The sequence below is a fragment of the Carcharodon carcharias genome, chromosome X (assembly GCF_017639515.1).
Source record: "Carcharodon carcharias isolate sCarCar2 chromosome X, sCarCar2.pri, whole genome shotgun sequence".
Classification (NCBI taxonomy): Eukaryota; Metazoa; Chordata; class Chondrichthyes; order Lamniformes; family Lamnidae; genus Carcharodon; species Carcharodon carcharias.
The window spans coordinates 25286272-25307655 of NC_054507.1; the positions used below are offsets into that span (position 1 = coordinate 25286272).

General features: G+C 44.4%; 1 protein-coding gene across 1 annotated transcript; it reads left to right on the plus strand.

Annotated features, from left to right (window-relative positions):
- Positions 1–521: 521 nt before the first annotated feature.
- On the plus strand, positions 522–20816 carry LOC121273251 (25-hydroxyvitamin D-1 alpha hydroxylase, mitochondrial). The gene is made up of 10 exons (XM_041180282.1): positions 522–578; positions 1667–1873; positions 7261–7451; positions 10827–11023; positions 12331–12531; positions 16970–17133; positions 17562–17728; positions 18339–18420; positions 19657–19854; positions 20593–20816. The coding sequence occupies exons 1-10, from the start codon at positions 522–524 to the stop codon at positions 20704–20706; spliced, it is 1578 nt and encodes a 525-aa protein (XP_041036216.1). The 3' UTR covers positions 20707–20816.
- Positions 20817–21384: the final 568 nt, after the last annotated feature.

Sequence of the window (21384 nt, forward strand, 5' to 3'; positions counted from 1 at the left end):
CTTTCAGAAGGATGTAAAAATCCCATGGCACTGTTTGAAGATCAGTGGAGTTATCCATCAATCAACATCACTAAAAACAGACACTCCCCTCAGGCCTGCTCCACCATTTAATTAGATTATGGCTGAACTGCACCTCAACTCCATTTTCCTGCCTTTGCTCCATAATAGCCACTTTTTGCTCTGCACCTGATCCATCCTTATTATGGAAGGCTACAGAAGTGTGCCCTCTTCCTCTAATACCATCCCCGCACCCCCCCCCCCCAAAAAAAAAGTGATGAAATTTGAACTTTAAAAACGTGGGATCATTTAGAAAAAAGTACACTATCTTCATTTACTGAGGAAATCAGGTACAGGGTGTCACTGAAAATGGTTCTGTTGTAATATGTGTACTACTCCCGTAGGACACTATCCCGCTGCATGTTGCAAGACCCTGTGCAATCGAATGCATTCATCTTGTAGTTTTCCATTTGTCGCATTGCCCTAACGCTGCTATTGCTTTTGTGTACCATGTCCAGCTGAACATGACGGCCATCAGTAGCAAATCACTGCAGGATGAGAAAGGTCGAAACGCTGATAAGGTGTTTATTAAGACATACACCCCTTATTAAGAGTTTTATTTCGAGGTCTCTAAATATCCTTTAGATCGGTTGATCCGGCTCACATATTCCCAATTATCGTTTTACTGCCTGCTGTCTTTCTGATCGACTTCCGAATTAAAGCTGTAATTCCACTTTACAGTTTCTTGAAATTTGGCCATCTTAATGTTTCTTTCTGTCTTTACCTTTAAAAAAAAAGTCACAGTATGACTTGACTCTCTTTTAAATTTAGTTGCCCTAACTTCAAGCAAGGAAATGCCATGTCCCCAATGAGCAACTAGTCAAATATCTGCGTTCTCGTTGTATTAAACTGCTGGAGGGATTTCCCCGTTTGACGCTGGTACATCCTAATCTGGGGTAGTGGGGAATGATCAACGGTTTTTAAATTTGTAAGTGAGAACGTTTCTTATAAAACACGATATGACCAAGTCTGGGTGAAATTGAAAAATGTACACGTAACTGATTAAGTTAGAGGTACCATCGTTTAAATATATTCATTATATTGACCAGAAGTTTAACACAGACCTGTCAACCGTTACTCCTTGACTCAAAGTGTGTTTTGTATTTGGGACTTTTGCCTGTTGCTTTGTGTCATCTCCGGAACATTGCGGTTCACATTACTTTTATTTTGGCCTGACTTTTCTTCCCCCTTACAACCAAAAAAACCTTGTGAAAACAATTTTTGGATGCTATTTCTTTTGTCTTTTATTCTTAAATTTAAAAAAAACACATAAATGCACACATTTCAGGTTTTCTTTTCTCTGCTATGTTATTTCCAATATACATTTCCTTGAACCCATTGATCTTGCAACAGAGCCCACCACTTCGCCCTAGGATCGTTGCTTCGATTCCTTCAGTGTCCCTTTAAATATCTAGCAAGTTGTTCAGATCAACCAAACCTGTTTGACACTTCTGATTGGCTTGACAGAATATTAATCTCATACTCAACCGTTGATTGGTCAAACATGCTGTCAGTCAAGAGGCCTTTCTCCGCCGCCAATTGAGCAGCCAGCGTTGTAGCAATATAAAGACATCAGAATGAAGGTGAGGATTATTGCTTTATTTACCAGATGATTGCAATGTCATTAGTCCTAAAGGTGGTCAACCGATTCCCTGCATATTGCAGGTACGTTGCAGAAATGGTGAAAGGTAGCCTGTACAAGAAGCAGAAGACAAAGAGCTTGAGAACTGTGGCTGAGATGCCGGGTCCTAGCGCTGTACAGTTTGCGTATGACCTGTTCTTTAATAAAGGGCTGGCTAGGTTGCATGAGCTTCAGGTAAGGACAATGTGTGAAATTCTGCAGTAAGACATTTTTAAATCTGGAATCTTATTGTAGATCCAGGACTGAACAGTCGTACAATGAAATAAAAATACAAGGTGCTGGAAAAGCTCAGCAGGTCTGGCATCTGTGGAGAGAGAAACAGTTAATGTTTCGAGTCCAGTATGACTTCTTCGGAACTGCAGTCGTACTATGACATTGGAATTCGGATGGAGAGGTACTGTATAAAGGATGGGGATTCGTGCACATAATTTCATTTTTAAAGTCGAATAGAGGCAGAAATGTGACTCAATCAATGGCAGCAATCTTAGTTTTTGATAAACATGACAGTTCATTTAAAAAAAGGTTTTTTTCACTAATGTCTATTTGAATATCTATCATTACAGCTTGTTCTTAGGGACATTTTTTAAAAGTCAGTAAGTGACTGAATTTAAGAATCTTTCTGTGCATAACTGTCTTCCTACATGACATCTCGGTCTTGGCCGAAGTTTCCAGATCATAGTGCTGCATAACACAAGGGAATAGCAGTCTCTTCCCTGAGCCTATATAACAGTCACTGTGCTCTTAAAATCATTTAACACTGAAGGTTATTTGGCCCCCTGAACCTGTGCTAGCTCTTTGAAAGAACCATGCAATTAACCCCAAGACCCTGCTCTTTTCCCATAGCCCTGCAAATATTTCCTTTTTCAAGAATATATCTAATTCCTTTTTGAAAGTTATTATTGCTTCTGTTACCACCACCCTTTAAGGCAGCACATTCCAGGTCGCAACAACTCACTTTGTAAAAAAAATGCATCTCCACTCTAGATTTTTGCCAATTGTCTCAAATCTGTGTCCTCTGGTTACTGACCCTCCTACCAGTGGAAAAAAGTCTATTCTACCAAAACACATCATAATTTTGAAATTATGCAAGTAATGCATTGTGTGAATTGCTTCTAGATGTTTTTATGGCCCAAGAAGGTGGTGTTTAAGTGCAACTCTTGTGTATGATTTTATTGCCCTGGTATGTCTGATTCTATGATTGTGGATGAAGTGGAGCTGATCTCATCATTTCTTATGCAAATGACTCTGTGATTATGACCCAGGAGCACAGGACTACTCATTGTGCAAAGTTAAATGAATTTACACAGGAAAAGTAAATTCTAAATTTAAAAGTAAAGTTGTCAAACACATGATGCAAATCATATTGTCACATCACTTGCCTGTGAGACGATGGCAAATAGTGGACAGTTCTTTACTGCCACTAAGTTGTCAGACTGCTTGTCTGACATCCAATCCTGGATGAACCGACATTTTCAAGAGGAGACGGTGATGTAGTGGTAATGTCCCTGGACAAGCAATTCAGAGGCCAGGCAAATGTTCTGGGGACACTGGTTCAAATCTCACAATGGCAGCTGGTGGAATTTGGATTCAATTAATAAATCTGGAATTAAAAGTTACTCTATTGGTGACCATGAAACAGTTGTCGTACATGTGACTCCCAACCCACAACAATGTGGCTGACTCTTAAATGCCTTCTGAAATGGCCTAGTAAGCCACTCAATTCTATCAAACTGCTACAGAAAAATCAATAAGGAATGAAACCAGATGAACTACCCGCATCAACATATGCACTGGAAACAAAAACAGCACACCCAGCCCTCCTTGCTAACATCTGGGGGCTTGTACCAAAATTGGGAGAGCTCTCTCTTAGACTAGTCAAGTAACAGCCAGACATTGTCTGTAAGGTATGATTCTAAGAGTATGACTATGTCCCAGACATCACCATCCCTGGGTATGTCCTGTCTCAACGGCAGGACAGACCTGCCAGAGGTGGTGGCACAGTGGTATACAGTGAGGTGGGAGTTGCCCTGGGAGCCCTGAGTACAGGCCCCAGATCCTAAGAAGCTTCCTACTGTTTGCCACCAATGCCCTGTCCTCTCCCCCCCCCCCCCCCCCCCCCCCCCCCCCCCCCCCCCCCTCCTCCTCCCACCCCTCAGCTGATGAATCAGTACTCCTACATGTTAAACACCACCTGGAAGAAGCACTGAGGCACAGAATGTACACTGGGTGGGGGCCTTCAATGTCCATTACCAAAAGTGGCTCAGTGGCACCACTACTGACTCCTAAAGGATATGGCTGTTCGACTGGGTCTGCAACTAGTGGCGAGGGAACCAACAAGAGGCAAAAACCTACTTGACCTCGCCCTCACCCATCTAACTGTTGCAGATGCATCTGTCCATGACAATATCAGTAGGAGTTACCACTGCACAGTCCTTGTGGAGACAAAGTCCCATCTTCACATTGAGGATACCCTCCATCATGTTGTGTGGTACTACAACCGTGCTAACTGGAATAGATTTTGAACAAATCTGGGCATCCATGAAGCACTGCGCACCATCAGCAGCAGGAGAATTGTACTCGAACACAATCTGTAACCTCTTGGCCCGGCATATCCCCCACTCTATCATTACCATCAAGCCAGGGGATCAACCCTGGTTTAATGAAGAGTGCAGGAGGGTATGCCAGGAGCAGCACCAGGCATACCTAAAAGTGAAGCAACAACGCAGGACTACTTGCATGCTAAGCAGCATACGACAGACAAAGCTAAGTGATCCCACAACCAACAGATCAGATTCAAGCTCTGTAGTCCTGCCACATCCAGTCTTGAATGGCGATGGACATTTTTAAAAAATTCATTTATGGTATGCGGGTGTTGCTGGCTTGGTCAGCATTTAAGAAATATCAGGGAGTTGGCAGCTTTGCGGAGCTGGCACGAAAGAGGAGTTGAGGCCTGGGGCAGATCAGCCATGATCTTATTGAATGGCGGGGCAGGCTTGAGGGGCCGAATGGTCTATTCCTGTTCCTATTTCTTATATTCCTATTGCCCATCTCTAATTGCCCTTGAGAAGTTGGTGGTGAGCTGCCTTCTTGAATCGCTGCAGTCCATGTGGTGTAGGTACACCCACAGTGCTGTTAGGGGGGAGTTCCAGGATTTTGACCCAGCGACGGAGAAGGAACAGCAATATATTTCCAAGTCAGGTTGGTGAGTGGCTGGGAGGGGAACGCTCATCCAGGCAAGTGAAGAGTATTCCCTCACACTCCTGACTTGTGCTTTGAAGATGGTGGACAGGCTTTGGGGAGTCAGGAGGTGAGTTACATGCTGCAGAATTCCCAGCCTCTAACTTGCTCTTGTAGCCACAGTATTTATATGGCTGGCCCAATTCAGTTTCTGGTCAATGGACATTGATTGCGGGGGATTCAGTGATGGTAATGCCATTGAATGTCAAGGGGCGATGGTTGGATTCTCTCTTGTTGGAGATAGTCACTGCCTGGCACTTGTGTGGCGTGAATGTTACTTGCCACTTGTCAGCCCAAGCCTGGATATTGTCCAGGTCTTGCTGCATTTGGACATGGACTGTTTCACTATCTGAGGAATCACAAATGATGCTGAACATTGTGCAATCATCAGCAAACATCCCCACTTCTGACCTTATGATGGAAGGAAGATCATCAATGAAGCAGCTGAAGACAGTTGGGCCGAGGACACTACCCTGAGGAACTCCTGCAGTGATGCCATGTGACTGAGATGATTGTTCTCCATCAACCACAACCATCTTCCTTTGTGCTAGATATGACTCCAACCAGTGGAGAGTTTTCCCTCTGATTCCCAATGACTCCAGTTTTGCTAGGGCTTCTTGATGCCACACTCGGTCAAATGCTGCCTTGATGTCAAAGGCAGTCACTCTCACCTCACATCTGGAGTTCAGCTCTTTTGTCCATGTTGGACCAAGGCTGTAATGAGGTCAGAAGCTGAGTATCCCTGGCGGAACCCAAACTGAGCATCAGTGAGCAGGGTATTGCTAAGCAAGTGCCGCTTGAAAGCACTGTTGACGGCACTTTTCATCACTTAGCTGATGATTGAGAGTAGACTGATGGGGTTGTAATTGGCCAGGTTGGATTTCCCCTGCTTTTTTGTGCACAGGACATAGCTGGGCAACTTTCCACATTGCTGGGTAGTTGCCAGTGTTGTAGCTGAACTGAAACAACTCAGCTAGGGGCTAGGCTAGTTCTGGAGCACAAATCTTCAGTACTATTGCCGAGATGTTGTCAGGGGCCATAGTCTTTGCCTTCAGCCATTTCTTGATATCACATAGAGTGAATCGAATTGGCTGAAGACTGTGATGCTGAGGACCTCAAGAGGAGGCCGAGATGGATCATCAACTTGGCACTTCTGGCTGAAGATGGTTGCAAATGCTTCAGCTTTGTCTTTTCCACTGATGTGCTGGGCTCCTCCATAATTGAGGATGGGGATATTGGTGAAGCCTCCTCCTCCAGTGAGTTGTTTAATGTTCAGCACCATTCGCAACTCCTCAGATACTGAAGCAGTCCATGTCCGAATGAAGCAAGACCTGGACAATATCCAGACTTGGGCTGACAAGTGGCAAGAAACATTCACACCACACAAGTGCCAGACAATGACCATCTCCAAGAAGAGAGAATCTAACCGTCTCCCCTTGACATTCAATGGCATTACCGTTGCTGAATCCCCCATGATCAACATCCTAGGGATTACCATTAAGAGGCCCTAATAGGGCATACGAAAGTCAGCAGCGCGCCCGCCAACCAAAATATCGCACGAGTGCACAATGACGTCTGGATGCTCACCTGACGTCACCATGTGCTATTTTATGCCCGATGGGGTCAGGCATGTGCCCACCCACGGGACATAAAATTCTGCCCTTGGAATCACTGTAATTGCTTGTCTTTCCAGGTTTGATCATTTGACTTTCTTGCTATCGGTGAGAACGCTGGGGTTTATTTTGAGCCAGTCTTGTACCTGTGCAAATGTCTGACCCACTTGTGTTAAATTCCTTTTCAAAGGTCTGCATCAAAAAAGTACACAGAAGGATCTAGGATGTCAACATTTAGCATTTGTATGGGGACAGTGCTAGTTGGAAAATACAATGTGTAGAATCAATCCTCCAACTATTCTGTCATAGATGCTCTATCCACCAAACTGCACATCGGTTTGATATTTTAAGCAATATTAAGTTTCTCCCCTATTTAGTTTTTAAAAATCCCCATAAATATTGTTAATATTTCTTTACCCTTCAAAACCACCTCTCAGCAGATAGCGATCCAATTCCTTTTTTAAAGATGTCAGTTTACCCCAGGCCTTCAATGGGATTGTGTCTCACATGACCACTGCCCTGTAAGACTGGGAGTTGCTTCTAAGTAAACGAACCCTGCTGTGCTTTGAAGTCAGTTTGTTTTGCAGCCCCTTTTGAAATGACACTTGATATGTCTTCAAGACCCTCTGACTCTCATTGAACTGGGAACTGAAGGATTAAAAGATTGCACTGCCAATGTCTTCACCCACTTTATGTTCTTTTTTTACTTAGCTGGAGGGAAAGGCAAAGTATGGCCCTGTGTGGAAGGCTCGTTTTGGGTCTATCCTGACCATACACATTGCAGATCCAGCATTAATTGAACAAGTCTTGCGACAGGAAGGGAAGCATCCAGTCCGTTCTGATTTATCATCTTGGAAAGATTACAGACAATACAGAGGACACGCTTATGGGCTCCTCACTGCGTGAGTAGAACCAAATCAACTCTGAAGTTACAATTGACTTAAAAGAAACTTGTGCATGAATGTTTTTATGTGAAACAGCCACCAAACGCAACTGATAGCTGGAGAATGTGGTTCTTCAACTGTTTGGATGAAGTGTTAAAAGAACCAACATTTATGTTTATATAACACCTTGAACTTAATATAAAATCCCAAGGCGCTTCACAGGAGCCTGAATACCTATCCCATTGGTTCAGATTTCCTGGCACAATTTGAAGAAGAGCAAGGAGTTTTCCTGGTATCCCAGTCAATATTCCTTATTGATCAGACACCACCACTAATCCCGCGTGTTGTGGATTGCAGGATCTTTCTGTGTGCAAATCAGCTGCCGCATTGGCCTGCATGAGAGTCCACTATAGTTCAAAGCAATTCCTTGTATGTGAAGGGATTTCAGGTGTTTCTGAGGAACATAACAAGGTGCTATAGAAATATAAGCCTTTCTTTCTTAGTGCACTGGGCAGCTGCAATATCCTGATAAAACATGAAAGAGGTGAAGGGGGAGAAGGGAAGTGAAGAGGGGGAAACTGGGAGAGGAGGAGATGGGAGTGGAGAGGAAGCCCTGGCAGCTATCACTTTGAGTGTGCAAATTTGCCAGGCTAGTGGGGAAAAAAACCCAGAAAATGTTAAAAATGCAACTGCAGGTCAGTCGCTCTCTGGAAGAACAAAGACAGATTAGATTATCTTTGCTTTCTTATGATTCGTACACACTCCAGTTGCTTTTTTTCAGGTCTACGCAGAAGGACACTTCCACAGATATCCTGTGAATGGAGATTAGATGTTATAATTGTGGATTGCAGGGTAAACAATTAATTTGCTGTAAATACTGCAGATCACCACCATAGACTCTAGGGATAGAAACCCAACTTGGCAGGCACCACAAAATTGGCAGTATCACATCAGCCATCTGTTATACGCCTACTTCATATTCAGTTCAGTTGAAGGCAGTGAGAGTATAACAGGCTGATGCACTACTGCCTGTTTTGTTATACCTGCCCAATTTTACCCCGACCTCCATGACGAATAACTAATACTGACTGTACACCTTAGGCTGCAAAGGTTTATTAAGTTAAACTTAATAGATTTAACTAGACTATGATTTATTAAAAAAAACTTGATCTTTCAAAAATAATAAATGCCTCAAAAACCCTCTGGGTCTTTCTCACAACTGGGAGAAAAAGCTTATATCTAATTTCTGATGTTTGCGAAGTGCTGCACCAACCTCAGCTCTTCAACCACTTGGCAAAGCAGAAATTTCCCCACTCTTTGTTTTGACATCTGAACTTGGAGAAAGGAATGTCAAAAGGTACCTTTCACAACTAGTCAGAACCTGTGGTGAATGAAGGTGGGCAGACATCACTCATCATTAATCAAAGCTGATCGACTTGAACATAGGAACAGGAGGAGTTCAATTAGCCACTCGAGCCTGTTCCACCTGCAATCTAACTCCGTATACTTGTCTTTGCTCCATATCCCTTAATGGTTAACAAAAAAAATCTATCAATCTCAGATTTAAAATTAACAGTTGACCTAGCATCAAATGCCATTTGTGGAAGAGTTCCAAATTTCTTCCACCTTTTACGTGTCAGTGTTTCCTGATTTCGCTCCTGAAAGGAACACCAGTATTAACTGTGAAACACTGAGCATAGCAGCTATTCAAATAGTGACCTTCTAGATCTACGGAAGCCAAGGGCACACTGGTCTCCAAATTCACCTACTTAGCTGCCTGGGAAAGGAACACTGGCATTGACAAGTTAGCGAATAACACTGCCATAGGTGGGTGATAGTGATCACGCAAGGTTGCTACTCCTTCTGATTTCTGACCATTCCTGGACATTTTTAATATTTCCATAGATCTGTTGCCAGACATATGACCCGGAGGAAGTTGTTGATATTCCTTCTTAGTCGTGACTGACTCACACGTTTCTTTCAGACCTTTGCCAAGCATTTTGCTTTCATTGTAAAATGTAAGAGTTTGTCCCAAATCCCTCAGTCAGCAGCTGTAAGCAAAAAGAAGGAATGACTGAGCAAGTCTGCTGTTTCTGCCTCTCAGTCTGTAGGTTGAACAGCTGCATTATAAAGGCTTCCGAAATGAGCCTCGTACTTACAGGATAGCTCCAAGGTATGGGCTCAGCCCTCCAATAGAAAACCAGCAACCAGTTTTACTTCAGAAAATAATTTTCTACCACAGTCAGAAAAAAAGCCACCACCTGCGGTGGAGACCAGAACTAGGGGACCACAAATGTAAGACTGTCACTAATAAATCCAATCAGGGGAATTCAGGAGAAACTTCTTTACCCAGAGAGTGGGGAGAATGTGGGGCTCGCTCCCACAAGAAATAGTTGAGCTGAATAGCGTTGATGCATTTAAGGTGAAGTTGAAAAAAACATGAGGCAGAAAGGAATAGAAGGTTCTGCCAGTTTCACATCAAGATCTTGAGCTGAAACTGACCAAATGTTCCACTGCTCTTATCACCAAAAGAATGAAAGGTGAGGATTGAAGACATTTTTTCTACAGAAGATGTTAGGTGAACACGGAATGCTTTACCACAAGAGGCAGAGACTGCAGGATAAATTGACCAACCTCACTCTTCCAACAGAGAGCTGTGCTCAAATGGGGAAGTGATCAGATAATTGATGACACCATGTTGAAGTCGCATCTCCAATGCCTGCTCCCTTTTAGTGTAGCATCAATTTATTTGCCTTTTGGATGAGACATTAAACCAAGACCCCATCAGCCCTCTCAGGTGGACATAAAAGATCCCACGGCCACTATTTTGCAGAAGAGCAGGGGAATTCTTCTTGGTATCTTGGCCAATATTTACCCCTCAACCAACATCACATAAACAGATTATCTGGTCATTATCACATTGTTGTTTGTGGGAGCTTGCTGAGTGCAAAATTGGCTGCTACCTTTCTTACATTACAACAGTGACTACACTTCAAAAAGTACGTCATTAGCTGTAAAGCACTTTGGGACATCCCGAGGTTCTGAAAGGCACTACAGTATAGAAATGCAAGTTCTTATTTTTATAACATGACTTCCTGTTATAACATCATCTTAAAGGAAATTAGTTAAGTATTTTTAAAGGAAGAATATAAAAGAATACAGTGCAAGAGCAAGAAAATGGAATTGGATTAGCACCAGTACAGGAGGAATGAGTCAAATGACCTCTCTCCTGTTGACCTATCTATGTTGAAACTGTCAGTAGCTCCTTACCCTGCAAAAGATAATGATGGTTAATGTATATAAAGGTACCTTGTGGCCCTGTGACCTTGTGAGCAGCGAGCTGTTGGTCATTGCCATTATTTCTGCTGTGTTAAGGCAACTTTTTTCTTGCAGGGAGGGAGAGGAGTGGCAGAAGCTCCGCAGCATACTCAGCAAACACATGCTGAAGCCCAAGGAAGTGGAGGCATATGATGGCGTCCTCAATGGGGTTGTCACTGACCTAATCTATAGGCTTCGGCACCAACAGACCAAAAATGATGATGGCCTGGTGAAGGACCTGGCAAGCGAGTTCTACAAGTTTGGATTAGAAGGTGAGGGCTGCACACATAAAGAGGGGAAAGGGCGGAAGGAAGGAAATCCTTCAAGAGATCCTTATGTCCTTAATTTATTTCCTATCCAACCTGACTCTCGGAGTACTTTTAACCCAATTTACCAAGCAGGAAACCTACAGGATCACGTGGAACACGGGTTTTACACCCGATCCAATATTGTTCTCCATGACCATACTGGAGAGTAGAATCTGGGCAGGGTGTAAAACCAGCAATATACCTGATCCTGTGGGCTTTCCACCAGGCATTAGGTTATAATTTCCCCCACTGAGATTCCTGTTCATCCTGATAATAACCAGATGTCCTAGTCAAAGGTCCACCCACATCTTGTGAATTGTAGAAAAACTTGAGTTTAGAAATGAAAATCAATGAGTGCTGTCCAGTTACACCTCTTGTGTCTGAACTTACTTATCCCTCAACCAACATCACTAAAACTGATGATCTGGTCATTATCACATGTAATTTGTGATGTAACACGTTTCAAGCAAGTTGAGGCAGGGAAAGAAGGGGGAAGAACAGGGAAGGGCTGTGTTAGGGTGGAAGGCAGGAGACGTTAAATGACAAAATGGATGATGGTTAAGGCAGAAGGGGGTGATAATGGAACAAGTAAAGAAACAAAAGATGGGTCTAGAACTGTAAACGACAACAGCAGAGTCATCAACAGTGCCGAATGAATGGGGGCAGAGGTGATGATTTGGAATTGTTGAAGTCAATGTTGAGTCCAGAAGACAATAAAGTGCCTAATTGAAAGATGAAGTGCTGTTCCTTCAGTTTATGTTGAGCTTCACTGGAACAGTGTAGGAGGCCGAAGGCAGACATCAGAGTGGGTTTTGTTGGGGAAGGGGAGCGGAGGAGGAGAAATAAACTGACAAAAGGTAGAGTTGACCTATGTACACTGTGAACCACTGGTCCTAAGCAGGAGAGAGCAGCTCAGGTAATTCATATTCCTGGAGCTGGAACAAAATCAAAGGGCCTTCTGTTAGTCGTGGCTCAATTCAGGTCCCAGAACTAACAGAATAATGTGCTAAACTAGTCAGCCCCAAATAAAAGCAAAATACGCGAATGCTGGAAATCTGAAATAAAAACAGAAAATGCTGGAAAAACTCAGGTCTGGCAGCATCTGTGGAGATAGGAAAAATATGTTAACTCTGTTTCTCTCTCCACAGACCTGCTGAATTTTTCCAGCATCTTGTGTTTTTATTTCAGCCCTAAATAATGTTGTGAGATTACTGAGCTGGTTTTTAACTTTCACAAGGAATAACCTCTGTCCACCTCTGCAATTCTTCTAGGTATCTCTTCAGTACTCTTTGAGACACGGATTGGCTGCCTCAAGGCTGAGGTTCCCAAAGAAACAGAAGATTTTATACAGTCAATTAACACCATGTTTCAAATGACGCTCATCACCATGGCGATGCCAAAGTTTCTGCATAAAATCTACCCAGAACCCTGGCAGAAATTCATTGCCTGCTGGGATTACATGTTTGCTTTTGGTATGTGAGATTCTTTGTTGACTTGGCAATGGAGTTTGCCCCCTTTCAAAGTGTTGAGGCTGAGGAAGTGGGGAGATGTTATTCATGCTTTCACCACACTGTAACATCACCTCAAATGAAACTGGATCAGAATTTGAAAACGGAGAATATAAAAGGATATGAAGAAAGGGCAGGGAAACCAGATCAGAGTGAACTGTACCAGTTAAAGAGCTAGCATCATTTGACGTCCAATGCCTGTGAACCACTGCCCACCTAAGAGTAAAAACCTATCCCAGTGTGTCTGTGTCCTGTTTTATACGTCTAAATGGCGATGGTGACTGTCTCCAGTGGCAGCCTGGCTTGTCACAGTTCAGGGTGGTGGTGCCCTTTACAGACCCTGACAGAGATGTGCCCATGGTGGAACTGACACATGGCCTGCAGCATAAATCACTAATCGCTTCCTTTGTAAAACAAAGGGCGGAATTGTCCCAGATTTACACTAAGTGCAGTAGTGGGCGGGGAAAATGATGTTTTACCTACCGGCCGCAATGGCAGCTTCTCACACAGTATCATCCCAATCCCAAACAAAAACAGAATTACCTGGAAAAACTCAGCAGGTCTGGCAGCATCAGCGGAGAAGAAAAGAGTTGATGTTTTGAGTCCTCATGACCCTTCAACAGAACTGAGTGAATATGAGAGGGGTGAAATATAAGCTGGTTTATGGTGGGGGGGGGGGGGGGGTGGGGGGGGGCAGAGAAGTTGGGGGGGGCTGTGGTTGTAGGGACAGGCAAGCAGTGATAGGAGCAGATAATCAAAAGATGTCACAGACAGAGGAACAAAGAACAATGAATGTGCTAATTAAGAATGGATGGCAGGACACACAAGGTACAGCTCTAGTGGGGGTGGGGTGGAAAGGCTAACAGGGCATAAAAGGTATAGATTTAAAAATAATGGAAATAGGTGGGAAAAGAAAAATCTATATAAATTATTGGAAAAAACAAAATGAATGGGGAAGAAACGGAAAGGGGGTGGGGATGGAGGAGGGAGTTCAAGATCTAAAGTTGTTGAATTCAATATTCAGTCTAGAAGGCTGTAAAGTGCCTAGTCGGAAGATGAGGTGCTGTTCCTCCAGTTTGCGTTGGGCTTCACTGGAACGATGCAGCAAGCCAAGGACGGACATGTGGGCAAGAGAGCAGGGTGGAGGTTGAAATGGCAAGCAACAGGGAGGTTTGGGTCTTTCTTGCGGACAGACCGCAGTTTACCCAGTTTACGTTTGGTCTCTCCAATGTAGAGGAGACCACACTGGGAGCAACGAATGCAGTAGACTGAGTTAGGGGAAATGCAAGTGAAATGCTGGAGTGTTTGGGCCCTTGGACGGTGAGGAGAGAGGAAGAGAAGGGGCAGGTGTTGCATCTTTTGCGTGGGCATGGGGAGGTGCCATAGGTGGGGGTTGAGGAGTAGGGAATGATGGAGGAGTGGACCAGGGTGTCCCGGAGGGAATGATCCCTATGGAATGCCGCCAGGGAGGGTGAAGGGAAGATGTGTTTGGTGGTGGCATCATGCTGGAGTTGGCAGAGGATGATCCTTTGAATGCGGAGGCTGGTGTGGTGATAAGTGAGGACAAGGGGGACCCTATCATGTTTCTGGGAGGGAGGAGAAGGCGTGAGGGCGGATGCGCGGGAGATGGGCTGGACACGGTTGAGGGCCCTGTCAACGACCGGGGTGGAAAACCTCGGTTAAGGAAGGAGGACATGTCAGAGGAACTGTTTTTGAAGGTAGCATCATCAGAACAGATGCGACGGAGGCGAAGGAACTGAGAGAATGGGATGGAGTCCTTACAGGAAGCGGGGTGTGAGGAGCTGTAGTCGAGGTAGCTGTGGGAGTCGGTAAGCTTGTAATGGATATTGGTGGACAGTCTATCACCAGAAATTGAGACAGAGGTCAAGGAAGGGAAGGGAAGTGTCAGAGATGGACCATGTGAAAATGATGGAGGGGTGGAGATTGGAAGCAAAATTAATAAATTTTTCCAGGTCCAGACGAGAGCACGAAGCAGCACCGAAGTAATCATCGATGTACCGGAGAAAGAGTTGTGGGAGGGGGCCGGAGGACTGGAACAAGGAATGTTCCACATACCCCATAAAGAGACAGGCATAGCTGGGGTCATGTTGTTGAAGGGTCATGAGGATTCGAAACGTCAACTCTTTTCTTCTCCGCCGATGCTGCCAGACCTGCTGAGTTTTTCCAGGTAATTCTGTTTTTGTTTTGGATTTCCAGCATCCACAGTTAATCCCACCGCATTAATTATGCTTACTAGTAAACATGCCATTTTGATGGTGGGTGGACTCTGATTCGCCTGCCATGCCACTTCATCATGCCGGCCACCATATTTAAAGTGTAGCCGCACGCACACCTTTTTGCTTCCAGCCCAGGACTGCTGCAAAGAAGACATGGCCCCAAAAGGCAAGAATACTGCAGACCCCAGGTTTAGTGAGGCATCCCTCGAGCGCCTTTTGGACACTGTGGAGGCCAGCCGTGATGTCCTCTACCCCCGCTCTGGCCGCAGGAGGGGCAGCTACATTACCACTCTGGCTTGGTCCGTAATGGCAGTGGTGATCAGTGCCAATGCTGCAGAGAAGAGTTTGTCCATCCAGTGCAGATAGAAGATGAATGATCTCATCCGTGCTGCCAGGATAAGGCAACCATCTCATCATTCTAAACTCTCACCCTCAAGCCCATCACACATTCATTGGCATCTCACTCACTGCCAGCTCAAGGGACATCACCACCCATTCTCTCAAACACACCCTACATATCCATCTGGCCTCATCTCCTCTGGGAACTGCCTCCTCAGCCCTCAACATCTTGAGGCCACTTGCACAGATCAACATGTGCCCCCACACACTCCCTGAGATACCCTCCTTCCCCAGTACAACTCTCGCCCTGCAGCCTTTTCCCTTGCCTGAAGCCACTTCTCCCCCTTCCCCAAGAAAGCCCTAGCCCTGCAGCCATTGAAAAGCCACCCCTGCCTTACAGCTGACCTGGTAGGTAGAGCTGCTGTGAGTCCCCCTAAAAGTGACGTGGTGCTGTCTGTGAAGCCTGGCGCTGATGACTGTGAGTGCTGCCCGAAGCAAGGTAGGCAAACAAACCTTGAAGTCCCGAGCGTAGTGCAGCTCGCCAGATGTACGCCTTAAATATGCTGTTGTGAAACATGGCGGTGTGTTTTCCCGCCAACGTGGGTGGATGATTCCGGCAGGCTGGGCTTATTATGATATGCAGATGTATTACAATGAGGTTCCCGATGTCCGACAGCAGGAAACGTGGCCCGCTATCAACGGGCTGAACAGACAATCGCAAACTGGTTTCATGACGTCATGAAACCAATTTTCGGCCTTCTTGTCATATTGTCTGCTCATGCCACCAAACACGCCCGACAACAGCGGGCACGGACAATTCCACCCAAAGTTTCTGCAAGCATTGTCTTCAAGGTAACTGGAAGTAGGAGGACTTTGGCCTGCATGTCATGTGGTGCAGGTCCAAGAGAGTAAGTGATGCTGTGAACCTCGAGTGCTGCCTCTCTAGGTTCTCTTCCTCCTCCAGTAAGTAAAGATATAGTGTGAAAACTATGATGACCTCTTTACAATTGGGGATGGGAAGGCAGGGGAGGGGGTCAGTTTGCCGGATGGCTAGAATATGGTTCAGAATAATGCCAACAGTGTGGGTTTAATCTTCGTACCAGCTGAGGTAGTTCTTGGGGCCTGCTTCCTCACCTTGCTCCATAGTAATATCATGACATAAACGGATTGCAGTCCCACAGCAGAAGGCACACAGGCAGATCATTAAGCAGCTGTTAGAATCATAGAATCTTATAGCACAAGAAGAGGCCACTTGGACCATCATGACTGTGACAAGTTCCATCCTCCTGCTCTTTCCACTGAGCCCTGTATATTTCTCCTTGAATATTTATCCAATTCCTCCTTTTGAAAGTTCCTATTGAATCTGCTTCTGCCTCCCTTTCAGGCAGCGACTTCCAGATCACAACAACTCGCTATGTTTAAAAAAAAAACTTCTCATCTCCCCGTCCACTAATCCTTTTGCCAATCAACTTAAATCTTTAGCAGTAACAAATAAATACAAGTAAAACGTGGTGCTAATACCCTGGTGCTAACTTTCCTGGTTCAATTATTCCCTCAAAATTAGACTTGTAAGGTCCTTTGTTTTTAAAAAAAGAGTCTGTCCATGTGAGGATCAGGCCTGTAACTGACACTGCCTTGCTACCGACTCAATATGCAAGGGATTGTGTACAATCTCACTTGGAACTGTAGACTGTGCCAGGAGCAGTGATGTGTTATGTCCCTCCAGGTTGCTATTCCAATGGAGATTCACTGCAATTAGTGCTGGTCAGAGAAAGTGCTGCTCTGCCTGGCCTTATCCTTGAACTTACCTTGCAATTATTTTGCAGCTAAAGGACACATAGACCGAAGGATGGCTGAAATTCAACAGAAATTGGCAAGAAGGGAGCCAATTGAGGGGAAGTACCTGACCTACTTCCTGTCGTCCCAGAATCTCTCCATGAGAACCATTTATGGCAACGTCACAGAATTGTTACTCGCTGGTGTGGACACAGTAAGTGCGTGTCACCATTAGTTCTTGTGGTTTTCAGATTCTGCAAAATCCAGCAGAGGAAATCTTAACAGAACTCACTTGGGCCGGAAACCCGCTAGCTTAGGTGGGCCACTGGTTGTCCTCCCTACCAAATATTATTGTCCGTTGATGTCAATGTTGGCAGGCCATTCCACCACAGAGGCATCACACCCAAGTCCAGTCCTGTCTTCTGCCAATGGCGAGAGCTATCATTGGTAAATGGCTTCTCACATAGCTTAAGGATACTTAAGGTATTGGTAACACCCCAGTTGAGAACTAACAGCAGAGACTGAGAGTTGACTTTCTTATCTGTATTACTGCAGTACTCTGTATTGCTACACTAGGTGGTTAGCCTTCCTTTCAATGCTAGTAACACATTGATCTGTATTCCCAATCTCTTTCTCCTGTAGATTTCCAGCACAATGTCGTGGACACTATATGAGTTATCCAGGCACCCAGACATTCAGGCAGCCCTGCACCGAGAAATCAAAGAGATGGTTGGAGACAAGCCTGTCCCCTCTGCTGCTGACGTGGCAAAGATGCCCCTCATGAAAGCTGTTGTGAAGGAAGTATTGAGGTGAGGTTAAAGAATGAGTGTTGCTACCCTGGAAAATGTGGGTGTCCCTTCAATATGGCTTTTCCTGTCCAGAATCTCTCAGTTGCAGCATCCAGAGATTTGTGTCTGGAAGACTGCAGTCACAAATTCTGACCTGAAAATTAATTGTAAAATTGTGTTTTATTTGGTTATTTTATTGGAGTGGGCAAGTTATCAAAAAGTTAGTGGAAGTGGTCATCCAATAGGAGAAGGGTGAAAGGCCTTAAAGATCATTGACCTTTTACCTTTAGAGAATGAGCTTGAACGTGTTGGAAGCTCTCTAGAAATGTCATTTCTTTTTGGCATGGCTGGTATGGGAAGTAGGTAAATGACAGTAGGGGCGTTGTTCTGAGGTTGAAGCAGAGGCACATTGATGGCACAGAATAAAGGAAACAGGATGTGTCCTTCCCCAACTCAGCAGAGCCTGATGCTGACACTGATCAAAAGCAGAGAAAGTATTCATCTCCGAAGCACAGACATCTGTCATCAGAAACACAAAACAGTGGTGAGAGAAATAGCCGCTGACATCAGGAATACACGAGGGAATTCTGACTGAAACATACGTGTAATGTTCCGTTTTTCCACCTTCCAGGCTTTATCCTGTAATCCCGGGTAACGCTCGTCTGATTCCAGATAAAGATATCCAAATTGGAGAATACATCATTCCCCAAAAAGTAAGCAGTGTAGAGATTTGTAAGAATTTTTAAAATCCAGAGGATCTGGGAGTTCCCATCTGCCGTGGCCCTAAGCTCTGGAATTCCCTCCCTAAACTTCTCTTCCTCTCTCCCTATTGGATTTATTAGTGATTATCTTACATATATGGCCCCCTGGCTTTGGACTCCCCCAACAGTTGGAAACATCTCTATGCCTACCTTTTCACAATCTTAAATGTAGCTTTTACCATATCAAATCTCTTTTCAAAATCTCTAGTATGTATGTGAAATAATATACAGTAAGTCCTCACTTAAAATTGTAGTTGTGCTCCTGAAAAGCGCAACTTTAAGTGAAACAACATTAAGCAAATCATATTTTCCCATTACAACCAATGTAAAAGCTGTAGTTAGGTTTTTAGGACCTCTCTATTCAGAAAAAAAAATCAAAACATTATACCCTGTAAGTGTAATACTGTACATTCCTAAATTCCTGTATTTGTAAATGGAATAACTCTTAAAATAAAATAAATTTTAAAATATAAAAGAAATATGCTAACTCTTTCTACTTACCTCCCACTCACCAGCCTATCCCACTCCAGACCCTCCTGCTAGCCAACCCTCACACTAGCACTCTCCCAATCGCTGACTCCCTCTCTCCCGATCGCTGACTCCTTCCCGTTCGTCAGCCTCTCCTCCTCATTGCACTCTCTTACACTAGCCAACCCTCCCACTCGCTGCTTCCCTCTCCCAAACACTTGCTGTGAACGAGGGCTCGAGAAGGGTGGCAAGAGGAAGAAAGAGGCCACTCCCAAATGACGCCATTTGGGACACGTAACGCTTTGTCAGCCCCAGTGTGAAACAACACAAAAGCAGAAGTCTCGATGCTAAGTGCGCACACCTACCCCATTACATTCGTGATGCGAACGTGAAACAATGCTGAATGAGGCAACTTAAAGTGGGGACTTAGTGTATAAAATAGCAAATGAAATAAGATGACAAAAGTGATTCTCACATTGAACAGCAAAATCAGTCATAACCAATACCTTGACACAGTAGGTCATTTTTTAAAAAAAGCTTCCATAAGCATCCAGCAAATAGAGATTTGTTCTTTCACTAATCTTGAAGCTGTGACCTAGCTGCCTGTGTGTACTTGGGGTAGAGTGCATGGGAATACTCCTGCACCCTCCTGGTAGCCATGTGTTCTGATAACTGATCATTGCTCTGATGATTCTGAATGGTCTTCACTCTTCTATCCAGACCCTGATTACTCTGTGTCACTATGCAACCTCACGAGATCAGGAAATCTTCCCCAATCCCGACTGCTTTCAGCCCAAGCGATGGCTTCATAAGGATCAGAGTTTTCATCCCTACGCATCCATCCCATTTGGATTTGGGAAGCGGAGCTGCATTGGAAAAAGAATTGCGGAGTTAGAGATCTACCTGGCATTGGCTAGAGTAAGTTAAGGAATTTAGGATCTATTGGGCAGAATAGAAAATGGTTTTATTGTTTCATGGCCATGAAACTTAATAGATGCGAATGGAATAGTTAAAGCACTAGTTGACTCAGTAGTGCATGTGCAAGATATATATTGGCTGCTGGCTATTTAACCATTTCTAGATGGTGATTTTATCAATAATTAGAAATAGGATTTGGCCATTCAACCCCTTGAGCCTGAACCACCATTCAGTCAGATCATAGCTGATTTGGACCTAACTTAACTTGATTTACCCTCCTTTGCTCCATATCCCTTGACACCCTTACCCGACAAAGAATCTATCAATCTCAGTCTTGACAACTCCAATTATCCGCCAGCATTCACAACTTTTTTGCGGGAGAGAATTCCAGGTTTTCACGACCCTTTGTGTGAAGAAGTGCTTCCTGATTTCCCCCCTCAACAGCCTGTCTCTAATTTTAAGATTATGCCACCTTGTTTTGGAGTCCACCCGCCAGAGGAAATATTTCTTCCTATCTACCCTATCAACTTCTTGTAATATTTTAAATGTTTGATCAGATCACCCAGCAGCCTTCTAAACTGAAGGAAAGCACCTAATCCTCACAATTTAACTCTTTAAGCCTTGGTATAATTCTGATGAATGTGATGTCCTTTGGTGGAGTGTATGTATACATTCAATGTGAAATCTTTCTGTAGTGAAGAAACTGTGGTGGTGTATTTTACCTGTCTTTTTTTTCAGATTGTAATCCACTTTGAGGTGAGACCAGAGTTTAAGGGCAGCATCGTAAAACCAATGACTAGAACCCTGCTGGTGCCGAAGCAGGAGATCAATCTACAATTTATTGACAGATGACTGTGATCACTGTGAACATTTTTAGCACTGTACTAAAAGAATCAAGGGCCTGGATTTTTCTCGTGTCGGGCGGGCTTGTCGGGAGTGGGCGGTGGCAGAGCCGACCGCCGCCCGCAATTGGCTCCGCACCGCCATTTTACGCTGGCGGGCCATTATGGCCTGCCCAGCATAATACACGACAGTAGCGCAGCGCTACCATGGGGGGAGGAGGGAGAGTTGGGTCCAGCGCTTTTTTGAGCACGGGCGCTTCAATCTCCCTGAGGCACAGAGCTGCCTCAGGGAGATTGAAGTGCTTTTTAAAACAAAATAAATAAATAGAATAAAAATTTAATGAAACATGTCCCATAACAATTGGACAGGCAGCGTAAAATTCATGTTAATTACCTGTTTAATGGCCTTAATAGGCCTATCAATTATCGACAAGTGCACAGCCAACTCTGGCGCACGCCCACTGAATGAAACATCCCGAAACAGCGCGATGACATGAGGACGCAAGCACAACGTCATCGTGCGTCATTTTACGTGCTGGTGTGTCAGGCCCGTCCCCGCACGCTGACTGTAAAATCCTGGCCACCGCTTCTGACTGCAAACCTCTGAAGCCTCACAGGACTCTTTAGTAGTTAGAATTCAGAAAAATCAATCTATATCTTTTATCCAAAACTTTTGATGGGGAATTTT

What these genes read in the sequence shown, in the direction of transcription:
- LOC121273251 (XM_041180282.1), top strand. Translation starts at nt 522, where the DNA reads ATGACGGCCATCAGTAGCAAATCACTGCAGGATGAGAAAGGTCGAAAC. An exon ending in GCTTATGGGCTCCTCACTGC is followed by an intron (nt 7,452 to 10,826) that starts GTGAGTAGAACC and finishes TTTTTCTTGCAG; the next exon opens with GGAGGGAGAGGAGTGGCAGA. An exon ending in TACTCGCTGGTGTGGACACA is followed by an intron (nt 17,134 to 17,561) that starts GTAAGTGCGTGT and finishes TTTCTCCTGTAG; the next exon opens with ATTTCCAGCACAATGTCGTG.